At 33.5% G+C, this 27,179-nt stretch overlaps 1 protein-coding gene across 3 annotated transcripts; it reads left to right on the forward strand.

Annotated features, from left to right (window-relative positions):
• The first annotated feature begins 48 nt into the window (after positions 1 to 48).
• FGFR1OP2 (FGFR1 oncogene partner 2) lies at positions 49 to 25,349 on the forward strand. 3 transcript variants are annotated; one of them, XM_088798534.1, is made up of 7 exons: positions 49 to 181; positions 14,204 to 14,352; positions 15,182 to 15,299; positions 16,558 to 16,700; positions 19,199 to 19,312; positions 21,818 to 21,931; positions 23,375 to 23,710. In XM_088798534.1, the coding sequence occupies exons 2-7, from the start codon at positions 14,218 to 14,220 to the stop codon at positions 23,510 to 23,512; spliced, it is 762 nt and encodes a 253-aa protein (XP_088654660.1). In that variant the 5' UTR covers positions 49 to 181; positions 14,204 to 14,217; the 3' UTR covers positions 23,513 to 23,710. The 3 variants fall into 3 exon arrangements, with proteins under 3 accessions (XP_088654660.1, XP_088654661.1, XP_088654659.1); XM_088798533.1 differs by having other exon boundaries at positions 82 to 316; positions 23,375 to 25,349; XM_088798535.1 differs by lacking the exon at positions 19,199 to 19,312 and having other exon boundaries at positions 49 to 316; positions 23,375 to 25,349.
• Positions 25,350 to 27,179: the final 1,830 nt, after the last annotated feature.

A 27,179-nucleotide genomic window follows, 5' to 3' on the forward strand; every position in this document is an offset into this window, starting at 1 on the left:
AGTCAGCGAGACGCCGCAAATAAATTTCTGGGCTCTGCCCTCCACGGTGACGCCAGGAAGGAAGTCTCGCGAGGTTGAGCTGTGGGAACGTTGGTCCGAGGGAGTCGTCGGAGGTGTTTTACCCCGGCTAGTGATGGGGCTGAGCCTTCGTGATCCCCCAGCCTTCCCCCGACTGCCTCCGGCGGGTTCCGCGTCTGTTCGCTGAAGAAACCTAACGGGAGAGAGGAGTCTCTTCTTTGGGTGCATAGGTCCCCGTTGGCAGAGGCTTTGAGTCCTAATCGCCACAGCTGACGGCTGCCGAGGGATTGAGACCAGAGTAAGTGGAATAAGTCCAGGGACGAGAAGAAGGCGTAGGGAGCCGGAAGCTTCCTTCCCTTGGGCCACTCTGGTGCTTTGCACCCCCTGAAGTACCTGCTGCCCGGCCCTAGTCGTTTCCCCGCGCCGGTTATCCGAGCGATATTTCCCCTCCCCGGCCTCAGCTCTGAGCTCGTCTTTCCGGAACTGAGGTGGGGAACGTTTAATGAAAAGCCTTGGCCCTAACCCTGTGGACAAACCTTCCGTATCTGGTTTTTTCTTGCCTAACCCACCTGGGAGCTCACCATTGAGGGGAGGGAAGAGGGACTCTTCGGTTTTCAATTTACCTCTTGGCAGCCTCTGTCATGGATAACTACTCCCTCTTTTGTTGAAACTGCCCTCCAAGAAATACTCCTCTTTTCCTGGTTTTCGTCCTGCCTTTCTTCTGTATCCAGTTTTTGATAATGGACCAGTGTCCATCCTGCTGTCCAAACTAGAAACCTTCGTCCTTGTTTTTGCATTTCCACTTGCACTGCACTGTGTTGGTCCTTCTTTCACCAGAATCGCTGCAGTTGCCCTCTCCTGAGTTTCCCCACCATCATCCTTCCCATACAGTTATCATTCTGAAATTCAAATCTGTTTATATCACGTCTTTCCCTAATTTTTTTCGATAACCATATTGCTGACCGAATTATTTCCTAATGGTTAAGCATTATCATTCAGGACCTTTCACTATCTATCCCAGACCATTTTACCTTTTTATTCTCATCTTGCTTCTCCAGATACTTTACTGTCCAACCAACACGACCAGGCTGTTTCCCCAAACATATTATGCACTTTCACAGCTCTGTGCCCTTGCACGTGCTGTACCATCTGTCTAGAATGCTTACTCTCCTTTTTAAATCTTTTTTTTAACACCTATAACAACCCAGTCCTTAGATCATTGTCACCCTGACTCCCCCAAGATGACATTGATAAAAATCACTGGGCTAACAAAGCACTTGAAACAGTTCTGGCCATTTATTAGGTTGTATTATTTGTTCATGTATCTGTCTCTTGTGCCAGTTTGAACATGAGTCTGACTTATTCATATTTGTAATAAAAGGTAGTCCAATGTTTGGCACATAGCAGGCGTTATTTACATATACATATGTGTCAATATTTATAATGTAATAATAGTTCAAAAGATTCACCATAGGAGTCGTTAGTTCCCTCAAAATCATAGAATTTTTAGAGCCAGAAGGAACCATATATATTAGTTGAATGACCACTGACCTGTGTTAAATACTAATAACCCTGTACCCCTCACACACAAGTAATTGTACTTTCAGTATTTGTTTATTGAGATTATGCATGATGGCAAAAGAAACCTATGTTTTTAAATGATTTTTGTATTTTATTATACTAGTACGTGTCTATATTTGAAAAACAGTGGCATGTATGTGTGAGAGAAATATTTTAGACTACAGACCATGCTTGGTGTATGTACATCCATGCAACTCTTCCAATGACTCCTTGGCTTATAGATTAGAAATAACTGGTTTAGATTAGGTTAGTTCTTTCTTGAATTGTCTGTTTGAACATATGTGTCTATGCTACTTATATTTAGCTACAATTCAAAGGTAACATGTAATTTTAAAAAATTCTCCTGTGTCCTTACTTTCAAATTCTGTTCTTTCCACTTTTAAAAATTAATCATAAAGCTTCAAACGTGTTCATTCCATCATGTTCAAGAACTGGAAATATTCTGTGCTTTCAAATACAGTGATATGTCTGTATAAGGTGCTTATTTCATATGTAATTTACATGCATTCTTTCTTGATCTCTTTCGATTATATGTTTATAAGAAAGCCATACTATGCCTTTTTATTTTTCTGTTTCTGTACATGTCTCTGTTAATGTTATCTGCTAATTAACATTAGACATATCTACCTGAACAACCCAATAAAAAATTTTAACTAGATTAACATTTGAAGACACTTACGTGGTATATCATTAGTCACACTATTTCTATAAGTCAAGCTATAGGATAGTGGATTGGTGAATAAAAGAAAAAGAAGAGTAACTTAAGTTTCTTCAAAATTTCCTTAACCAAAATCTAAAACTAAACAGCTGTCAGTTGCCGTCATGAGTGGGCGGTGGTTTCTCTTTTAGCAGCAGTGTAATGTTCTGAACCCTCTGCCAGGATTCTGACTGAATGTCTTTGGGTGGTAAAGTGGGCGAGTATGTAGCTAATGCAGGGGGAAAAAACCTACTTTAGAAAAATTTCACCTGTAATTTGGGACTACTTATAGAAGATAATGTAAGTGCACTGTGACTAGTTAAGATAAGCACTATAAAAATAGGCAATAAATTGAGAATACTTTTTTTTTTTTACTGGAGTGTATTTTTTAAAATTTAAAACTTGCTAGAGAGTTTGGAGAACAGTCTTTCTCCCACTCCACTTACTGGCTGAAAAGGGGGAAAGCACAATATTTTTCAAAAGAGGTGGTAAAATATAAAATATTGTAAACTTTTCTGTGGTTTCACATACAGGAAATGAACATGCAGATTCTTAGAAACTGTGTCATTGTTTTTCTGAAGTGCCAATAAAATTATACTTTGAATTACCTGATGTTTATAATTCATTTCTCTGAATAGCTATTTTAAATATAGTTTATTTTGATGGTAGTATTTCATTATGAAATCTAGAGAATGTTTTTATAAAGTGGATATTGTAATTTCAAAAAGCCTATCAGTACACATTCATTGGTGTTATAATTAACTATAATGCCTAATTAAAATGGATACTAGACTTTTATTAGTTATAAGGAAATATATTTGAAATTTTGTTATTTTTTTCATCTTTTCTTCATTTACACTCCCATTTATTTTCTATTGCTAGCTTGAAATGCAGTTTTTATAATATCTTGGAAGTCCCATTGGTGAAGTACGGTCAGGGAATTTGCTGTTTTTCCAGCCAGGATGACCAAGGTGCTTTTTACTCCTATATAGGTAAAAGCAAACAGGGCCCTGGGGATTCACCTTTGCTTCTGAGTAGAATACTAGACTGGGGATCAGAAATTCTATTCGTGGTACCAGCTTGGTTCTTTCCTTGCTGTATGGTGCTGTCATTCAGCTCCTTTCTTTTGGAATCCCTGAGTCTCTATTTCCTCATTGATACAATGGGAATAACGCTTGTCCTTTTGACCAAAAGATAAAATAAGTTTATAGTCCTCAGGTTCAGAAAGCTAACAACAGTTTGAATTAATTAAAATGATTACCTAGCAGTTTGATTTTACTCTAGATTGCTCTAGAGGTATATTTGGATTGAATACAGCAATTTTAAAGAAGAAAAAGATGGCTTGCCATATCAGTAAGACTTTATTTCACAGCTGTAACAGTTGAGGCAACATGGTATTGATACAGAGATTGATAGATAAATAGACTCAGAGATAGAATAGAGAGCTCAGAAATGTACCCGTAACATTTATTGAAGAAAACATAACAGCTGTGGCATTAATATTTAGTGGGAGTGTTCTAACCACAAACAAGAAACGATAATTATATGACATGATAGAGGCACTAATTAGCACTACATTGGTAATAATATTACAGTATATAAATGTATCAGGTCATGTTGTACACCTTAAACTTACATAATGTTATATGTCAAATATATTTCAATTTAAAAAAATTCAGTGGGGGAAGAATGTACTATCCAATAAATGAAACTGGGGCCCCCATAAGAAAAATAAAATATAGGTAGATGCCTTCCTTGTACATACATGCAAATATATACCAGGTGAATTAAAGACAAAGGCAAACCTTGAGTGACAAGGAGTGATATTTTTTTCAGTTTTAAAAGTAACATATAAAACAGTAATTTTTTGAATTACAGTTCTACTTATTTTAACATATATACAGGGTTATGTAACCACCACAGGGGATCGGATGCAGAACTATCCATCATCCCAGAATACTCTGTAGTGCCACCCAACCCCCCCACCCCCACATCCAGCCACTGGTCTCATCCATCACAATAGTTTCGTCCTTTGGGCAGCCCAGGTAAATGGAAACAGTATGTAACCCTTTGAGACTATCTTCTTTCACTCAGCATAATGCTGTTCAGAGTCATCTAAGTTGTTGCCTGTATCAGTACTTTGTTCTATATTATTGCTGAGTAGTATTCCATCCTATGGATTATATGTACTACAGGTTGTTTATCCATTCATTTCTCTACAGTAAATACCCAGAAGTGGTTTTGCTGAGTTATATGGTAGCTGTGTTGAACTTTGTGAGAAATTGCCAAACCATTTTCTAAAACAGCTGTATCGTTTTGCATTCTCACTAGCATTGTATGAGAGTTCCAGTTGTTCCATGGCAGTATATTTTAGCCATTTTAATAGGGTTGTAGTGAATCGCATCATGATTTCGGTTACACTTCTTTAATAGCTAATGATGGTGAATATATTTTCATATGCTTATTTGCCATCCATATATCTTTTTGGTCAAATGTTAAAGTCTTGTGTGTGTTTGAAAAATTGGATCATTTTCTTATTGTTAATTCTGAGAATTTTATATGTATTCTAGATAAAAAGTCCTTTGTCAGATATGTAATTTGTAAATATCTTTCTCCCAGTCTGTATGTTTTATGGCTGTCTTAACAGTGTCTTTCCCAGAGCACAAGTTTCTAATTTTGATGAAGTCTGGTTTATTAAAATTGTCTTTTATGAGTCAAGCTTTTGGTATCATGTCTAAAAACTCTTTGCCTAACCTCAGTTCACAAAGATTTTTCTGCTTTTCATTTTACATTTAGAGCTGTGATCCATTTTGAGTTAATTTTTGTGTAAAGTATAAGAATTATGTCAGGGTTAATATTTTGGCATATAGATGTAAAGTCTTCCAACACCATTTGTTGAAGAGACTATCTCCCTTGACTTCCCTTTGCACCTTTTTCAAAAATCAATTGGCCATGTTTCTGTGAGCTTATTTCTGAACTCCATTTTGTTCTGACTACCTCTGCCAATACCGTGCTATCTTTTTTTTTTTTTTTAATTTATTGGGGTGAGACTGTGCTACCTTGATTGCTGTAACTTTATAATAAGTCTTAAAATTTGGTAGTGTGATTACTCCAACTTTGTATTCAAAATTCTTTTGGCTATTCTAGTTTCTTTGCATTTCCATAGAAATTTTAGAATTAGCTTGTCGATTTCTACAAAAAAATCCTAATGTGATTGTGACTGAAAGTTAAGTTAAATTTGTAGATCAGTTGTGAAACTGACATACCTACTATGTTGAGTCTTCCAATCAGTGAACACGGTATGTCTCTCCATTTTTTAGGCTCTCTTTGGTTTCTTTCATCAGCATTTCGTAGTTATCAGTGTACATACCCTGCATGTGTTTTATTAGATTTATGCCTCAAATTTTCATTTTTTTGAACTATTGTAAATACATTTTTTTTTTTTTTTTGGTTTCCAATTCATTGCTAATATGTAGAAAAACTATTGATTTTTTTGTGTACTGATCTTGTATCCTGCCTGTGATATTGCTAAAGCCACATATTAGTCACAGGAGTTCTTTTTTTGGATTTTCTACATAAACAGCACGTTGCTGTGAATAGGAGTAGTGATTGGGACCATTTATGTTCCTGATTTTTAGAGAAAACCTTGTCTTTCACCATTAACTATCGTGTTTGTTATAATTTTTTGGACATGTCCTTTCACAATTTGAGGAAATCCCCTTCTGTTTCTAGTTTGCAGAGGATTTTTGTTATGAGAAGACGTTGTGTTTTTTCAAATGCGTCAATTGGTAATGATCAAATGGGTTTTGTTTTTGTTTTTTTTTATGGTTACTTACATTGATTATTGAAACACCCTTGAATTCTGTGATAAACCCTACTTGGTCATGGTATATTATTCTTTTTATATGTTGCTGAATTTGAGTTGCTAATATTCCCTTGAGGATTTTTGCATTTATGTTCATGAGGGATGTTGGTCTGTGGTTTCTCTCTTTGGAGTGTGTCTGGTTTTGGTAGCAGAGTAATGCTGGAATCTTTTTATTTGGAAGTATTTTCTATTTTCTCAAAGAGGTTGTGTAACATTGTTATTATTTCTTTATATGTTTGATAAAAGTTGCCATTGAAACCAAATTGAGACTTTTTGCATATTTTTAACTACAAATTCAATTTCTTTAATAGTTATAGGACTATTATAGGATAGGACTTTAATAGTTACAACTATAACTATAGGACTATTAATCATTATCTATTTACTCTTGTGTGACTTCATGTAGTTTGTGGGTTTGATTTCATCTAAGTTACCCAATTCAAGTGTATGAAATTTGTTATTGTATTCACTTAACACTTTTAATGAATTAGGAGTCTGCAGAGATATCTCTTCTTTCATTCCTGATATTGGTAATTTGTATCTTTTTTTTTTTTTAATGGATCATGTTTGCTGGAGATTTATCTACTTTATTTGCTTTTTCAAAGAACTAGCTTTTAGTTTGATTGGCTTTTCTCTGTTGCTGTCCTGTTTTCAGTTCATTGATTTCTGCTCTTATTTCCTCCTTTCTATTTACTTTGTTTATTTTGCTCTACTTTTCCTGATTTCTTAAGGTTGAGGCTTAGATAATTGATTTGAGATCGTTCTAATTTTCTAATAAGTTAATGCTATAAACTTCTCTCAAAGTACTGCTTTACATGTATGCCAAAGTTTTGATATCTTGTGTTTTTGTGTTTCCTTAGATCAAAATATTCTCTAATTTTCAAAAATACTTCTTTTTTGATTTGTGGATTATTTATAAATAATGTTTGGAGATTTTCCTGTCTCTTTTTTTATTTTAGTTTAATTCCATAATGGTCAATTCCATTTAGTTTAATTCCATTATGATTGCAGTTCTTTTAAATTCGTTAAGGTTTATTTTGTGACTCAGGATATGATCTATCCTAATGAATGTCCCACATGCACATAAAAATAATGTGTATTCTGCTGTTATTGATTGTAGCATGTTATAAATATCAATTCAGTCCACTTAGTTGATGGTGTTTATTCATTTCTTCTGTATTCCTACTGATTTTATGTGTACAAGTTTTATTATTTACTGAGAAAGAAGTGTTGACGTTTTCAGAAGTAAGTGTTGATATGTCTGTTTATCCTTTCAGTTCTTTCTGTTTTTGTTCCATGTTTTTAGAAACTCTCTCTTTAGGTACATATACATTTAGGATTCTACTGTCTTCTTAGTGAATTGGCCTGTTTATCATTATATAATGCCTGTCCCTGGCGATTTTCTTTTCTTTAAAGTCTACTTCATCTAAATATTCACATAGCAACTCCAGCTCTTTTTGGTAAAATCATATAATATCTTTATTGAGATATAATTCATTTATCATACACCTTTATTGAGCTGTAATTCACACACCATTTAAATGGGTAAATACCCATTTAAAGCTTACAGTTTGATGGGTTTTGCATATTCACAGAGTTATACAACCCATCACCACAATCAATTTTAGAATATTTTCATCACTCCAGAAAGAAATCCTGTGCCCATGAAGTGTCAATCCCTATTCCCCCTGTTCCCCACCAATATCCCCCTTTTTCCCTATGCTAGACAACCACTAATCTACTTTCTGTCTCTATGGATTTGCCTCTTCTGGCCAGCATATAAGTGGGATCATAAAATGTGTGGGGTTGTTTTGTGACTGGCTTCTTTCACTTAGCATAATTTTTTCAATTTTCTTCCATGTTGTAGCATGTACCAGTACATTACTCCCTTTTTTTTTGCAAAACATTTTTTTGCAAAAAACTTATATATATATTTATGTATATATACATATATATGTATATATATATATGTATTACTTTTTGGACATAACACATTTTATTTATTCATCAGTTGACAGATATTTGGGTTAGTTCTACCTTTTGGCAGTTTTTAATATTGCTATGAACATTCATGTACAGTTTTTGGCATGGACAGACACGTTTACGTTTTTGGTGTATACCTAGGAGTAGAATTGCTGGATCAGATATTTAACCATTGAGGAACTTGCAGACTGTTTTCCAAAGTGATTGCACATAAACTTTCCATCTAGCAGTTTATGAAAGTTCTAAATTCTTTGTATCCTAGCCAACACTTATTATTTTTTTTATTATAGCCATCCTACTAGCTGTGGGGTATCTCATGGTTTTGATTTGCATTTCCCTGATAGCTAATCATGTTGAGCATCTTTTCCTGTGCTTATTTGATTGGTGTTTATATAGCATATAATATCTTTTCCTCCTTTTGCTTTTAACCTACCTGTATCATTTTTGAAGTGAGTTTCGTATAGACAACATATAGTTGGATCCTGTTTTTTAAATTAATCCTGGTAATCTATCTTTTAATTAGTGTGTAGAATATTTATATTTAGTGTGATTATTAATATGTTTGTATTTAGGTCCACCATCTTATCGTTTGTTTTCTGTTTATTCCTTCAATGTTTTGTTCCTTTGTTTCCCTTTTTGCCTTTTCTTGGGTTATTGAACATTTTTAATTCATTTTAATTCATCTAGTGTGGTTTTGACTATTGCCTCTGTACAGTTTCTTTAGGTGTTTTCTAGTAATTACTATATATATATATATATATTATATATATAATATGTATATAATATATATAACTATTTTACAGTCTACTTAGAATTTACATTTTATCATTTTCAAATGAAATGTTGAAATTCTATCACTATATAGGCCCATTTACCCTCCCATCTTTATGTTATACTTATATTACATATTACATCTACATAAACTGAAAATTCCATCAGACAAAAGTTACAGTTCTTGTTTTCAAACAGCAGACATTTTAAAGCAAAGAGAATAGTTTATTGTATTTGCATAGCTATTTACAATTTCTTTTACTCTTTATTTCAAATCATCTAATTTTCCTTCTGATATCATTTTGCTTCTTCTCTGAAGAATTTCTTCTAGAACAGATCTACTAGAAATGAATTTTTTTCATCATCTGAGAATGATTCTTATGTCACCTTCATATATGAAGGATGTTTTTGCTGGATATAGAATTCTAGCTGACAGTTTTGTTCTTTCAGCACTTTAAGTGTTCCATTATCTAGTCTCCTTTCAAGATTTTTTTCTTTGTCTTTAGTTTTCAAAAATTTGATTATGATGTGTCTGAGCTTGGACCTTCTTGGATTTATCCTTTTTGGGGATTTGCTGATGACTTGGAATGATGAAAACAGGAAGATTACTGAGAAAGAGGCAAAGTGTTGTATAATTTAAATTCATAACTGTTCCAGTTAAGTATGTTTCCGTATTACTTAATTGATAAGGTAGAATGTCCTTGGTAGGAGACACAAACTATAATAGTATTTTAACCATTATGAATATTATGGCTTTTTACCCAGGGACTTTTTCAATCTATCCATAATACAAATACACTAGTATATTTAGGAATGTTACATATTCCTAAACAATAGCGAGATGTAGCCCTATAAAATCCACTGGAAGATGTTCAGAAAATCTTTTAGGAATGATTTTAGTCCTTGCTTCATCTTTATAATTTTTCCAGATTAATTTATTTATAAATAAGGCATGCACTGGGACACATCCTTTGATATCCAAAAAATTTTCCCATCAGTGTTTAATATTGTGGCCAGTTTTTTTCCATACTATATGAGATGATTCTTGGAGTTTCTTCTGTCAATTAGAGGTTTTACCTGGTGCTATTGGGTAACCATTCTGATAGTGGCACCTCTTATCTCATGGATTTTACAACTTGATCATCCTGTGTTTCTTTTTGGAATTTGTCAGGCCAGATTTTGTGTATCTATAGATGGTGGAATCTTTGAACTTCTCCATGGATTTGTTATGACTTTATTGTTGTTTTATATGAGGCCCTGGCATAAGGACTTTTAATCAAAGCCAATTGTTTATAAAGTATTTTCAAATAGTTACATGGAATCTATAGTATAATATACTAGTACAAGCTTTGAAGATGCTTTGACTGTTTTAATTGAGGCCTGTGATTGCTCTGAGGCAAGGAGGCTAAGCCTTAGCTATTGAATTAAGACATGAGATTTAATAGGCAGTGGGTCTTTGGTGCCATGTTGTCGAATTAATATCCCCAGAACACAGCATAGCCTTTTTATATTTCAAAAGGAAAGATTTATGATTATCTAGGAAGATTCCATTTAGATTCAGGACTCTGCTCCAATTAATAATCTGTGCCAGTGGATTATTTTGCCCAGAGAATTCTGGGAGAGTAGCCTTTTTTTCTTTTTCTGGCAACTTACAGAATTTTTATTAATACACAGTACTGGTATTCTCATGGCTAGATCACCTATCATCTGATCATCTGTAGGAGCTTTAGTGCATTTGATTTGGAAACAGATCCTATTAAATTTGTATATTTATGTTACAGAGCATAAAGAAGTATTCTGATAGTGGGTCCAATATCATTTACAGATTGAGAGCTGGTATTAGAGATTCCTAGTTCTTAAATTGTTCTGTTAAACCAAGATAAACCGTATCTCTCTCAAGTCTTTTACAGTTTTCTCTAGAATTCCAATTTTTTTAGTTTGCTTTTACCATCTGTTATTTTTACTTTGAGACAAATGTTTTATGTTTTTAAGTGTGTGTTTTTTTAATTTATTACACGTCAATTCGTCCCCCCGCCTTTTTTTTTTTCTTTACAGACAACTTTAAAATTTAGCTCTGAAAGATCTTGTGTTCTCTAATAGTGGAATTAATTGTAGACATAGTGACATCCATATAAATAAGAAAGCTCAGCTGTTGCATATAACCAAGAATACTGTTTGAATGTTTTCTGAAGTCTATTTTTTCATCTATATTTAGTTTACAGTTTTGAATCTTTGTTAAATATAACCTTAAATGAAAGCCTACTGAAACTGCCTGATATGTTGTATTTTCTTTTTTTTTTTTTTTTTTTTTTACTTTACACACTTGGATTATTTAAATATTCTCTTTTCTGGTTTGCGGCATTTTTCTGTATCTGAGAAGCTAATAATTAATTGAACTGGTTGGTACAGAGCTGTAGTACAGTGCAGTAGTATCTAACAAAGTCCTGTTTTCTATAGCAAATTTCTGTTTTTCTAAAATTGATGAAAATCCTTAATTGTAGCCATTAACTTGGATCCATACCAGAGTTTTAATTTAACTTCTATAGACCTGGCTCCTGGCCTAGTAATTCTACAGTGTGGCTTTTTTTTAATTTTTTTTTTTTTTTTTTGAGAGAACTCTGAAGGAAAGATGACTCATATAGAAGGGAAAGTAAAACTTAGTAGAATGAAAAACATTCAAGGATGGTAAGTTTCAGAAGGTTAACGTTTTTGAGAGACATTATTTTAAAATTAAAATTTTGGTTTGAGATCTCAGCATACCAATTGAAGAACCTAACTTGATTGTTTTGTGTTCGTCTCCTAATTTTTTTAGCTCTTCTTAAACATTATTTATTGATTTTAGCACATCAAAAGTTTTTCATAGAACAACTAATCTTAAAATTTATGTGGAAACACAAACGACCCCAAATAGGCAAAGAAATCTTGAGAAAGAACAAAGTGGAAGGTATCATGCTTCTTGATATCAAACTATACTACAAAGCTACAATAATCAAAACAGGATGGTACTAGCATAAAAGCAAGTATACAGAACAATGGAATAAAATAGAAAGCCCAGAAATAAATCCTCACTTATATGGTTAGTTAATCTACAACAAAGGAGGCAAGGATATATAATGGAGTAATGATGGTCTTTTTGGTGTTGGGAAAGCTGGACCACTTTCTTACACCATATACAAAAATAAACTGAAAGTGGATGAAAGACTTAAATGTAAGATCTGAAATCATAAAACTCCTAAAAGAAAACATAGGTGGTAAACTCTTTGATATCGCTCTTAGCAATATCTTTTTGGATATATCTCTTTGGGTAAGGGCAACAAAAGAAAAAATAAACAAATGGGACTACATCAAACCAAAAAGTTTTTGCACAGTGAAGGATACCATCAATAAAACAAGAAGACAACTTGTTGAATGGGAGAAGATATTCGCAAATGATACATCTGATAAGGGGTTAATATTCAAAATATATAAGGAACTCATACAACTTAACCAAAAAACAAACAATCCAATTAAAAAAAGGGCAGAGGACCTGAATAGATATTTCTCCAAAGAAAACATACAGATGGCCAACAGACATGTGAAAAGATGCTCAACATCACTAATCATCAGGGAAATGCAAATTCAAACCACGAGATATCACTTCACATTTGTCAGAATGGCTATCATCAATAAATCAATAAGTGCTGGCGAGGATGTCGAGAAAAGGGAACACAACCCTTGTTGGGATTGTAAATTGGTGCAGCCATGAAGGAAAACATAAGGAGTTTCCTCAAAAATTAAAAATATAGTGTCCATATTATTCCAGCAGTTCCATTTCTGGGTATTTATCCAAAGAAAACAAAAACACTAATTCAAAAAAATTATGCACCCATATGTTCATTGCATAATTGTGTGTGTGTGTGTGTGTGTGTAAATACACACACATATACACACTGTGGAATATTCAGCAGTAAAAATGAATGAAATCTTGCCATTTGCAATAACATGGATTACACCAAGAGGGTACGCTAAGTAAAATAAGTCAGACAGAGAAAGACAAATACTGTATGATTTTGCTTACATATGAAATCTAAAAAAAGAACAAAACAAACACCCATAGATGTAGAGAACAAGCTGATGGTTGCCAAAGGGGAGGGGATGGGGCATGGGAATATTAAAAAAAAGTTTCCCGGGGCCGGCCCGGTGGCTCAGGTGGTTAGATCTCCATGCTCCTAACTTCAAAGTCTGCCAGTTCGATTCCCACATGGGCCAGTGGGCTCTCAACCACAAGGTTGCCAGTTCGATTCCTCGAGCCCTGCAAGGGATGGTGGGCAGCGTCCCCTGCAACTAAAATTGGACACGGCACCTTGAGCTGAGCTGCCACTGAGCTCCCGGATGGCGCCGTTGGTTGGAGTGCGTCCTCTCAACCACAAGGTTGCTGGTTTGACTCCCGCAAGGGGTGGTGACCTGTACCCCCTGCAACTAGCAAAGACAACTGGACCTGGAGCTGAGCTGCTCCCTCCACAACTAAGACTGAAAGGACAACAACTTGAAGCTGAATAATACCCTCCACAACTAAGATTGAAAGGACAACAAATGACTTGGAAAAAAGGCCTGGAAGTACACACTGTTCCCCAATAAAGTCCTGTTCCCCTTCCCCAATAAAATCTTTTTTAAAAAAAATGGTTTTCCACAATGGCCAGCATTCAAAGTCAAAACTTTTTATTTTTCTTTAACCATTTACTAAGAAAAGTGCAAGAGTTAGAATTATAATGCAACTTCATATAAGAAGCAGAAGTTCCTCCAGAAGAGGGTTGATAATTTGACATAGCATGACATAGAGGCCACCTCGGCTAGTCAATAGTGTGTGTTTGTGAACTTTGCTCAAGTCACCTGACCAAGCAGAGGCTAAAGATCTTATAGTCAGAGACTGACAATCATTGACTATAGAATACAGACTAATAAATGTAAAAATAACAGAGTACCCTCATGACTAGCACAATTTCTATACAATATGAAATGTATTCATTTGATGTGTACTTTTTTCGCACTATAAATTCAGAGTATGTTAAATACATTGTAATACATCTGCAAATTGTTTATATGTGTTCTAAGTTTTTCGAACACTGTAAATTCACTTTCAAGCTTGTGGCATTTTCACAGAAGCAAAACAGGTGTTCTTAGGTGTTTTTTTCTTCCCAATGAACAATCCTATAACAAATGTAGTTTCAGAAGCATATCTGTTAGCATGAAACTAAAATAAGATGATATGCTGGCTTTGTTTTGAGTCTTGATTTTAATTTTAATTGTAGGTCTTGCTGTAGAAATGAGTTGCACAATTGAGAAGGCACTCGCTGATGCTAAAGCTCTTGTTGAAAGACTGAGAGATCATGATGATGCAGCAGAATCTCTGATTGAGCAAACCACAGCTCTCAACAAGCGAGTAGAAGCCATGAAGCAGGTTTGATTTTTTTTCTTTCTTGTTGATTCCATTTTTTTAAAAGCAGTCATTGACATGTATGTATTGATGAATCATAAAATTCTGCTTGATTAGTAGTTAGTTATTATTTTAATGTTCTCTAAAACTGAAAAGTACCTAAGTTGTGTATTTCAGTTTTACTTTAGATTAGAATTTTGTCATGTTCAGGTGATATATATGTGTGTGACATATACATATAGGTATACACTGGGAGTGCCAAAAAAATGGCTACAAGTGGACACTTCGGTCAACGTTGCTCAAGCAGTAGTTCGCCATAATCAGAAGTGTCTGGATGTTGATGGTAACCACTTTGAGCACCTCTTGTAATTATAGAAGTCAAATGTGACTTGTATTCATCTTTTGTTATTGGTATATATTGAGTATTACAATTTTGTTATTGGTATATATTGAGTATTACAATTCCTTTCTTAAAATATGTGTACATTTTTCTGGCGCCCTGGGTATATATTGTGAGGTGATTACCACAGTATGGTTAGTGAACACCTCCCTCACCTCACGTAGTTATCTTTTGCATTCGTGTGGTTAGAACATTTAAGATCTACTCTCTTAGAACCTTGCTAGTATATAGTACACTATTGTGAACTGTAGTCACAGTGCTGTACATTAGATCCCCAGAACTTATTTATCTTATTGGCTCATTTTATAATTGGGTTATTTTTCTTATTAATTGAGTTATTTTGTGAGAGTTCTTTATATATTCTGAACACTAAACCCTTATCGGATAGATGCCTCAGATAGGTATTTTCAAATATTTTCTTCCCACATGTTCTTTTTTTAATATTTTCAATAGTATCAGGAAGAAATTCAAGAACTTAATGAAGTTGCAAGACATCGGCCACGGTCCACATTAGTTATGGGAATCCAGCAAGAAAACAGACAGATCAGAGAATTGCAACAAGAGAACAAAGGCAAGATATATTATCACTACGTAGAGAAAATCAAAAGAGAACTTGAATCTGCAATTGTACCACCAACTTGGGAGCAATTAATATTTTCAAAAATGAGAAAACTAAATTTACTTTTTGACATTAGCTTCATTCCTAGTCCATATGTCTAAATCATATTTATTGCTCTGTATTCTGTCCTACATTTGAATGTCTGCCTTGCTTGGAATCATCTTAGATTCTCATCGTAAATATCCAGTTTGTGCCACTGTTGTTACCTATGAAATAACTCATTTTCATTCTCTGCAATCCCACTGCTTTAGTCCCCAGCTTAGTGTTCATAGTGTCTTGCCTGAACTGTCCTAATTGGTCTCCCTGATTCCATTCTCTTTTCCCCTTTTAACATCGGCATTACATTGATTTTTCAAAAATATATCTGATCATATATTATTTTGCCTAAGAACATTCATAGTACAGCAGGTCCTCAAATAACGTCATTTTTTCAATGTTGTTTCATTATAATGTTGATGATATGCCATTGGAACTTAACTCTTGTTTATGTCAATTAGCCTATGGTAAAATTGATTTCGTTATAGGTCATTTTGCTTAAAGTTGCAGAACCTATCAGTAATGTTAAGTGAGGATTTACTGTACACTTACGTCTTTATCCAATGGCCTTTAAAGTCAATCCAATCCTTCTTTTCTGTCGTCTTTTTCCCATACCTCTCTTCCCATGAAAACTCTGCTCTTGCCATCCTGAACTAGTTCCTGAACACACCATCTACTTACATGCCTCCCTGCTTAGAATGCCCTTTCCTTTATTTTTCAACTCAAGGAATGCAAGTTCATCTCAATGTATACCCTGTGAAGTTTTCACCAATTTCTCCCCACAGACTTCTCATGTATGTCTGAGTAGAGATCCATTCTGCACTTACCACATTATATTATAATTATTTATGTATTTGTTTTCTCCACTAGACTCTGAGCTCTATGGCCTTTTGGTATTCCTCAGATATAATGTCATCTGATACATCTGAATTGTTGTTCAGTGAATGTTTTGTTGAAATGATTCTCAAATACTGCGTTTAAAGTGGTCATTTAAAAAAACTAATAAAGGACTCTATTTGATATCCTTTATTTCTATATGGCTAGATTTCTATCCATCATGTTTTCTTTTTAAAATACCCTCTTTATAAGTTCTTTTTTAATAAATGTAATCTAGAAGAGAATCTTTTGTACATCTTTAATTCAAGTTTGGATTATATACTCTTATTCTTGATAGAATTACGTACATCCCTGGAAGAACATCAGTCTGCCTTGGAACTTATAATGAGCAAGTATCGCGAGCAAATGTTTAGATTGCTAATGGCTAGCAAAAAAGATGATCCGGGAATAATAATGAAATTAAAAGAGCAGCACTCCAAGGTAATCCATTCTATAAATATAATTTGAAATGGAAAAGAAGGACAATTGGTTAACTTGTGTTCAGATTTTTTTTTAATCAAAGGTATCTAACATGATATTGAATACTTCATCTTCTTGACATTTTCTGCTTTCCTTATCTTTTTCATTTCTTATTTTGTTTGATTTCTTCTTCTAACTCCCATTGTTCCTAGCAGCTTTAATATACTGGGGGTGCCAAAAAAATGTATACACATGACTTGTAGTCATCTTTTGTTATCAGTATATATTGACTATTACAATTTTAATACAGTTTTTTCTTTTCTTAAAACGTGTATACATTTTTTTGGTACCCTCTGTATGTTAGAAAATAAACTCCATTTGAGAAATAAAGGTAAGTCTATTCAATTCAAAGTTATTTTTATAAGGTTATGTGATTTTTAAGAAATATTTCTTCTAACAGATTCATGTTTTGGCATTTGTTGCAAAAACAAAAATTGAAATGCTGAAAACTTTTTTAAAAATCTGAAAGCAGCTAAAGGTAGATTTGTGTTTCTTAAAACTATTTTCAAAATGAGGCTAATTCATCCAGATTATAAATAATCCTGATTATAATGGGAGAACCATGGGTTCAGGGAGAAAAAAAGAACCAATATATTAAAAATTTGGCTCCTCTCCCCTTAAATCACATATCAGAAGCATCATTTTTAGAGACAGAACTGAACTGGTTTAGAAATTAGTGTTTTCCCTTCTATTCCTCTTCCGTGTTGTCATCCCTGTATCTGTTCCCTTTGTGTGTGTCCCAGTGTTTGCTAATGACTGCTGTGAAGACAAGTAGAATAATCCTTTACCATTCATCTTTTGTTTTAAATTGAATTTTAACTGCTGGTGTGAGACAAAAATGTTAAAATAGATTGTGATTACTAGGTATTGATTACTAGATAGTGATCTATATTGGATAATAGTGAGCTAACTATTATTAGTTATAACTAATATTGCTTAAGAAATATTTATTGATTTTAAGACATATTTTCATCTTTCTCAATCATTGAAACACATTTTAGATTCTTTAAAATATTTCTTCCATGTTGGTTCTTGTAGGTATTTTTAAATTAATTATTAATTCTATTAAGATTAAATACCTAATAAATAGATCTTTATGTGACAACTTCATATATTACGGTAGTAAAAGATACCTCTTGTGTCAAATAGTAAAATAATAAATTAATAAATAAGAGTTTAATGTTAACTAATTATGCTATTCATCTCCTAACCAAAAGGAAAACCTTGGCTATTTAAGTGGCAATCTTTTTAATATAAAATGTATCTATTATTAAATGAGATTATTATAAAAACATTTAAATTTAAATGTATAACTTTTTTCTTAAGGTACAAAATGAATTGACTTAAAATTATTGGTAAAAATAAATGTAATCTTGAAAAATTCCAGAAGTCTTTATGTTTAATAACCTAAGAAACAAATTTAAGATCTAAAGAGAAGAATACTCTGACAAAAGTGCTTAGAATAAGATACTGCAGCTTGTTAGTCCCATCCGGTAGTAGCTATGACAGAAGCAAATGTTTTCTAAAATGCATTAGATTTTACCATTCACCAGAGCTGTTTTATTAATTAGCAAAGTTAAGCATTTCTTAAGATAGCTGTAAACCATCTTTATTCATTATGTAAATTGAATTCATCATCGTAAGTGCTGATCCTTGCCCTCCATAAAATGACTATTCAGTTATTTGTTATTAATTCTAACTAATATGTATTAATGTTTGTGATTTTTATTTTTCCCAAAAAGGAGAGACTTTGACTCAATTAAACATTTATTAACACTTGCACTGATTTAGTTATTATTAATAATAAGATAAATGAATGAATACATTAGTTTACAGTATAATGGGAGATAACAAATACAAACATAACTATGTAATATAAGGTAGGATATGATGAATCCTAAAATAGAGATATGAATTATTACTGGAATACTAGAGGAAGTAAGATTAGAGGATAAAGAGAATCTGGGAAGATGTCAAGGAAAGGAAGAAATCCATCTAAATCCAGCCTTGAATTAATTATCGGGAGGTGGTGTCAACAAGCAGAAGTGGGTGAGCAGAGAAAGTTGTATGATAAAGGTGCAGAAATACAGGATTCTAAAACATGTTTAAGCACTCTGATATGCCTAAACACAAAAATAATTTTATAACACATTTAGGGGTAACAAACAGTTATACATAACAGCATTTTGGAGTAAGAGACCTTTTTGAGAGTCCAGAAATAGAGAATTTTGCTCTTTCCTGAAAGTTTTTGGGCACACTTGTAAACATCAAAACATTTGAGACGTACTCATTTTCATCCAAATACTCAGTTTTACATTATTTTTGAACAGATGCCTTTTTGGAAATCTTAAAAAAGCAAACATTTCAAACAGTTGGCTAACACGCATGAACTAACACTCATTCAGTTTTTAAATTACGGATAATATCCGTATTAACATTATAATGACTCTATACTACAGATTGACATGGTACATCGTAACAACTCCGAAGGATTCTTCCTTGATGCATCTCGACACATCCTTGAAGCACCTCAACATGGACTGGAGAGAAGGCACTTGGAAGCAAATCAGAATGTACACTAAATCAAACAGTCAACTTTTGGGGTGTGGGTGGAAGGGGGTGTCCATTTAAAAAGTTATTTTACATTGAATTTTCCTGCCAGATTAAATCAGCAAATAAATGAAATTACTTTTTGAAATGCTGTGCTTTTGATAGCCATGCAAAAATATTTAGTGTAGAAACTGTAAATGTCATTAATTCTCTGTGTATTGTATCACACACATCCTGTTGGATAGTGGTAGGCTTTAAAGGTTGTTCAGGCCAGCTTTTCATTTTGGTGCTCTTATTATCTGTTGCTGCAAAATTTTAGTAAGCTTTAAACAGTTACTCTCTTTCTGGACATCAAAGATGTTTTCTTGGCAATAATTTTAATCTTATTTCATAAAAGTTTTGTTCAATCAAACTATTAAAAGAACTATTTTAATTCAGATTTTTGATAGTTTGTAGTCCTTTAGTTTGAGTTTATAATAAAATTAAAATGCCTTTGTCCAGGTGTTATGATCAAGTATATTAGGACACTCTACTTTGTGTCTTAAATGTCTTTCTTTTTAAACTTGGGGCAGGTCTTTCTTGAGCAAAGTTGAAATAAACCTAAACAAATGTTACAAATGAAAGGCATTTTATTATAGTATAGTTCAAGGATTATGTTGCTGACACTTCTTGCCTTTAAGACCATTTTGAAAGCACAGGTCTTGGCCTAGTGTACCCAGTAAAAGATCTGATACTTCCCCAAAGATTTTATTGTAAAAAGTGAACCACCCATGAACTGGACCTATAAAAATACTGTTACATTTGAATAATTTTTTTTCTCATGATGATTTTATTAGAATAGACTCTGTCCTAAAAAAAAAAAAAAAAAAAAAAAAAAAAAAAAAAAAAATTAGTAGTATCTTAGTTTCTTCCATTTCAAAGGCAAAGAATTATTTGCTTTCTGTGTAGTCTTTTCACCTGGGTCAGTGCCATAGGATGCCAAATCATAAACTGAGAAAACTGTTGGAATTCAAAATTTTACTCATTACCCTTATTCAATTTGCTGTTGCACTTAACTGTACTTAACTTCCTTTTAAACATTATGCTTCCCTGACATTAGGAGGCATTTTAATAATTTTTTTAACTATTGCAGAATATGACAGATGTTTGTCTTGATATCACTCTTGCTACCATAATGTAATCCAATAGAACTTTCTAAAATGATAGAAATGTTTTTTATCTGTGCTATTCAATATGGAAGCTACCAGCCACATGTAGCTATTGAGTACTTGGAAGTGCCTCTAGTGCAACTGAGGAACTGAATTGTTAATGTTTTTAAATGTAGTTGATTTTAAATAATTTACATTTAAATAGCATTATATTGGGCAGTGTCAATTAATCCTTCATTCTGCCTTCTTCCTGAATATTAGCATTGTATAGGTTTCCCCATTAAAATAATATAAGGACCTGCATCTTTGTTGGATAAGAAGATATTAAATATGTGTTTTCTAAAGATATTTCTATTTGCCCTCCATCTTATTTCTTGCATAGTTTACTAATTTTGTAGGTTTTTTGGGGTCCTGTTCAAGTCCTTTTTACAAATAGAGAATATACAGCTATCTAAGGGAGTTTGGGGAGTTATTAACTTTATTTGGGGAGTTATTGACTTTTATATTTAATGTTTTGTCCTTAATATAATAAAATAACCCTCCATTGTCTGTGAACAATGGTCTGTAGAAGTTATTCATTTAAAAAATATTCTCAAGTTTCTGTTGATTTTAAACCTTGTGTGTGTCTCTTTCACTTGACTGTAAGCTCCTTGAAATCAGGGCACATGTCGTAACAGGATTCATATTCATATTCCCTAACAGTGTCTGGCCATTGTAGGTGTGCAAAAAAGAAAGAATGAGATTGGAAGAAATTTGTTATTTGTGTGCAAAAAAAAAAAGTATTTTATACTGAAATTATATTTGAACAGTTTGTGCAAAGAAGACCATTTAATATTTTAATACTTAAAAGCAGAACTGTTTATTTTACTCAATATTTATTATCTATTATGTACTGAACACAAATGGGCAAATATAAACAAGATAGTTTCTCCTCTCACCAGGGATTATAATCTAGAACAGGTTTTAAGACATGGGTAATACAGAAAAGATTTATAAATTTCTGGGGGAAAGAGATTGAATGTGTCAACAATTTTTATCTTTCCCATTACTTTGATCAATAGTATATGTACGTGCAAAAAAAGAAAATCTTGATTATTTGTGGTAAGAGGAACGTGAAATATGAGTGCTCTTGCTAGTGGGTTTAGTTACATCGTGCTGCTTATCCTTAATTTTTGTTCTAACCGAAATCTGATATCATTCGTGGTCATTCATAGTCAGTCTTGTAAATACCTGTTTGGTATATTACAGTCATGTTAAATGCAACATAAGACTATTACATTCATATTAAGTGGCAATGCAAATTTTATAAAAAGGAGAGGATCCAAAAATGAAAATAATAAAGTATTTCACTCATTTGCAACTCCCGTCTCTTTTTTTTAGGAACTGCAAGCTCACGTTGACCAGATAACTGAAATGGCAGCAGTAATGAGGAAAGCCATTGAAATTGATGAGCAACAGGGTTGCAAGGAACAGGAAAGAATATTTCAACTTGAAGTAAGTTTTAATTTGCAAATGTAGGTGAAAATTGCCCACGTAAAGATTTATGCCAGAAAATATATCCCATTTTGAAATATGTGTATATATGCTTTTCTGGGAACCTGGTAATGATCTTAATCTGGATACTGGATACTGGTTATATGTGTATATAATGGAAGACCATTTATGTACTAATGCAAGAGTCTAGGATCGGTAGTAACTTATACCAGTATTTGAGAAAATTTGATCCTGTGTTGCTTCTGTCATTAGGCGAAATACTTCTTCAGTTTAGCAATGTTTAAAATGTCTTCATTCTATTAGAGATCACAGTGATGCAGGGAAATTTTTTTAAATCCACAAATAATATTTTTTTGGGGCACTTGTATTTTTGTGAGGAATATAAAGGCTTTTGTCTCCTTTGTCCTTTATTTTGTGGTAGTGATAACACAAGTCATTGTTGAATAATCCACATCAGTAGAATAGACCTTTATACTTTAAAAGCTTCATTTTGAAATTGTGGTGGAGAAATTGGTTCTAGAGGGCCAAAAATGATTTCTGTCTCTAAACATACAGTGTTCTCTCATTCTTTAAAACAGGGATAAGCAAACTTTTTCAGTAAAGGGCCCGGCAGTAAATCTTTTAGGCTTTGCAAACCAGTCTCTGTTGCAACTACTCAACCCTGCCATTGTAATACAAAAGCAGTGTAATACAAAAATATACACACACAAAAAGATTGTGCTTACTTATGTTCCAGTAAAACTTAATTTCCAATAATGAGTCTCAAGCCAGGCTGCCTGTAGTTTGCTGACCCCTAGTTTATACCACTGAAACTTAGAAAGTAAGACCAAAGACAAAGTGGTAGAGAATAAATTATAAACATTTTTATAAAACATCTGCAAATTTCTTACAGTAACTAATCTAGTAAAAAAATTAAAAAGGCAAAGTTGTCTATGCTAAATTTGGTCACTTACTTTCCTTCTTGAAAAATGTTGCCATCTACTCAGCCAGCCCCGCTGCTCTCCAATTCCAGTGAGGGAAGCAAACCAGATGGCTTGTCCCGCTTTCCATGCTATCGTGGAAAGTAATAAAAGTACTAAAAGTATGAGGTCCTAGTCCCAGAGTATTATTCACAAACTTTGTAAGTTTATATAGACATAAACCTAGATGTTCTTTTCTTCATCTATACTGTGATTGTAAAATAAGGCAATTTCTGAGGTTCTGTCTACAATTACAGCTGCGTAAATGAGAAGGCTTTGCAGTGCTGGAAGACACTGTGCACGATTCTGACCTCTTTAAAAAAGTGTTTTCTGGATTCAGGTTGTCAACTTCAACTGCACACATCGTTTAGCACATTTCCGTCCATTACAGAACTTGCTTATTTGTCATGTTGGCTTTTCTTATGGTCGTACTCTTGTTGTTACCTTGGTGACCGCATCTTTATTTTTGTTTGCCTTCTTATAGCAAGAAAACAAAGGCTTGAGAGAGATCCTTCAAATAACTCGAGAATCGTTTTTGAACCTTAGAAAAGACGATGTGTCGGAGAGTACGTCTTTGTCAGCATTCGTGACCAATAGTGACCTGAGTCTGAGGAAGAGCTGAGGAGCTTCTTTACAAGGCTCTAAACAATGGCTGGGACTGACCTACTCAAGTGAATGAATTCACAGAAAAATCAATCTCAAGCTCCCCTTTCTTTTCTCTATGTACAGTGCACTGGCAATGATATTTTTAAGAAATAGCAACAATGCGGTTCATGGTGATAGACTTTATTTCCAAATACAATTGCAAAGTAGAAACTAAGCCTTTGTTAGTTGGTGAACAAACTGAAGATTTTCAGTGACTGCTGAACATATCAAGATCTTTCAGAAGTGCTGTTGGCTTTCTGGATGATACTTCGTTAAATATAAATACTCCCAATAAATGTTTGGGAATGCACAAAATTATCCCAATTTTAAATATAAATTTTGCCACAACGTGGTGCATGTAAGATCATCATACTAAATGTAATCCTCCCTGTTTGGTGTCAGAGTTAACATATAGCTTATGTACCTACCGTTGAGACGTCAGCTTTAATGATTGCCTCTCTAACTTCCATTAATTTAAATTTTTGTCAAAATTCAGTTTGAAAGGCTGTAGAAATGTTTTATATGCACCATAGACAAAAGAATTTAATTTTAGCTAATTTACCATAATTAATACTCAGCTAACAATTGTCTATAACTTGCTAAGTATATGAAATATCGTTTCAGGAATGAAAGAGAAGGAATACTACTTTCTAAGAAAGAACTTATAAAAGACATATTTAGTAGGTTAAACTACTCCTTTGAAAAAATAAGTTTTGATTCTAAATCAGTAATGAAGGTGAGATTTTTCTCTTCTCTGGTTGATCTTTAAGGATATTATATATTTCATTTAGCTAACAGAGTTGAACTGTTTGGTTATTTTAAAGTAAATTGGGAACTTCTCTGCCTCATAAAACCCCCTTTTTTTTAAAGTAATTACTTTTAACAGATACAGAAAAAGTAAATTAAAATTTTCCTGGATCTACTCTTAAGCACCATCTATCTGGTCCTTATAGCCTCTAAGATTGTTCTGCTAACCTTTCAGTCAAAAGGGGTAAAAATGTCTATGGAGTTAGAAGTATTTGTTTTATTTTTTTTTTTAATATATATCCAATATATATTAAAGCCACCAGAAATAGAAATGTGCTTTAACATCAATTGAAACCTAAATTTTCTTTTGTGATGATTATAGAACAAAAGGATAAGATTATCAGATACGATTAAATATACTAATTTATATTAAATACATATTAAAATTAGCACAATAGAAAATTTACTTTTGAGTATATAATTGAATATTTACGTGGCAATTTTTATGTATAATTTCGTATATTGGTAAAAGTCAAGACTACTTTTCAGAATTTTTCTATCTTAATTTTGGGGTAAGTGGGGTTAATGGGGCTGATTGAATAGAAAAGGGCTATTGACCCAAACATGAATTTTCTTTTTTTTTCTCATTCAGAGGCCTTAATAGTTTATAAATAGATGGCAGTTTTTATTTTTTGACTTTTCTATTGCTTTTGGGGAAAGTATCTCTTAATTTGATGGCACATTCATTCACATAGTTTTTATCCCAAGTTAGAATTGAAGAAAATAAGCTACACTGTTGAGATTAAGTCTGAGGCAGTGAACTGAGGCAGCTCTATTATAAAACATTACTTGGTAAATAACTATTTTCGTAAACAAATAAGGTGAGTTAATTTATTCTTAGTCTTCTTACTTGGATATAATTTTAAGATCTTGGGTTTATAGACATTTACTCTATTATATAGCAACAAGTTTTTCCATCCCATACTTTTTTTTTAAGCAGAACCTTAAATTTATGTCTGAAGGTATGTAGGAGCCTATTTTATCAATAAAGATGAGTAATAAAAATTGGTATGCTCCCAAGTTAATTTTAAAACAATGCTCACCTAATTTATACTTAAATTTATTTTTAGGGCTTTTTATCTCCTTACCACAAAACTAATACTTAGCAACAACTTCTATCTGTATTTTTTAAGAATTGGCCAGCAATTTATTGCTGATCCTGCAAACCTTTTTATCATGTGTAAACCCCCAAAAGGTGTATCCAGGTCCTAACCTGCTTTAGCTCTAAATATGACCATATTTGCAAGTTAGTCTTGCGGATTTAAGGATCTCTAGATAAGATCATCCTGGATTTAGAATGGACCCTAAATCCAATGACTGCCCTTGTAAGAGAGAAGGAGATTTGAAACCCAGAAGGAGACAGAAGGAGAAAGCCATATGAAAAAAAATGTGGAGAGTTAGGCAAGTCAGTGAACCCTAAGGATTGTGAGGTGCCACCAGAAGAGAGGAGAGAGAAGCATGGAATTAATTCTCCCTCCGGGCCTCCAGAATGGACTGACGCTGACTGATTTCAGACTTCTGGCCTTCTTGATTTTCAGAACTGTGAGAGAATAAATTTGTTAAGCTATCCAGCCTGTGATCACTGACAGCACTCTAATTTATCATCTATCCACTATTTTTTATCTTATATAGGGAATGCAATTCTAAAAAACTAATTATGTACAACCTCACAGATAAAATGTTTTCTGCTCAAATTGATATTCTTTAATATCAAGGTAACCTATGAAATTTTTATTTCTAAATTGCCCCAATGATGAATGGAATATCATAAATCCAGAACTTAATTTTTGGTGGCCACCATCTGTTTTGACTGCCATAAAATTTCTAATTGAAATTTGGAGGCACATTTTCTTTTTACCTCTGAGCTCCCAGATACAGGCATCCATGTTCTCCCCGATGTGCCCACCATGAACTCAGACAGGCCAGAGCATATCCAAGTTAGCGTGGGCAGTACAGAACCCATTAGCAGGAGCCTTGAACCTCATGAGACAGAATAAGCCTTTTAGCCCTTAAGGATTATAGTCAACAGTACTGTGTTATAAACTTCAAAGTTGCCAAGAGACTAGATTTTCTCACCACAAAAACAAAATAATTATATGACAGATATGATAGGGACATTAGCTAATGCTATTGTTATTGTAATATATGAATATATTAAATCAACACATGTGCACCTTAAATGTACACAATTGACTTACACAGTGTCAATTATATCTCAAAAAAAAAGAAAGTCCTATCTGCATTAGCTACTCAAAATGCCGAAAGCTGAGAATGGAATAACTGACTCCACCGGGGCACCAAAATGAAGGGTTGTGATGACTGGCTGGGCATACAAGTGAGATTCCACTGGGAGCTCTCCCTTTGAGAAGGGGAAGCCAGGCTTGTTTTGGCCTTCCCTCCTTTCCATGGAATGCACTTAGCCTCCTTGTGGTGTGGCTACTCCTACTCCTTTTCTGCTTCAGTGTCACTTCAAGGACTTCCTCCCCTGACATTCCAGACTCTACCCCCCACTCCATTATACATTTTCATTATATATTGTACCTCTTTTGTGTAACCGTTTTAGTATCTAGCTCATCACATTCTAAGCCCTGAAGAGGGACCATGCCTGTATTGTTTGCCATCTTTTCCTAGTGCCCAAAGCAATGCCTGACACTTAGGAACTCAACAAATATCTATTGAATGAGTGAAGATGAAATCCAAGTCAAAGACTACTATCACTGTTATTATTTTTTAAATTTTTGCCTCTTGTGTTGATGTAGCTTGATCCAGACCTGCCAACCTCCCCTAACTAAATGACTCTATTTTAGTCCATGGGTAAGCCCATGTTTCCATTTACT

This window comes from Rhinolophus sinicus, chromosome 1, assembly GCF_057876585.1.
Source record: "Rhinolophus sinicus isolate RSI-liver-muscle chromosome 1, RSI-T2T, whole genome shotgun sequence".
NCBI classification, from domain to species: domain Eukaryota; kingdom Metazoa; phylum Chordata; class Mammalia; order Chiroptera; family Rhinolophidae; genus Rhinolophus; species Rhinolophus sinicus.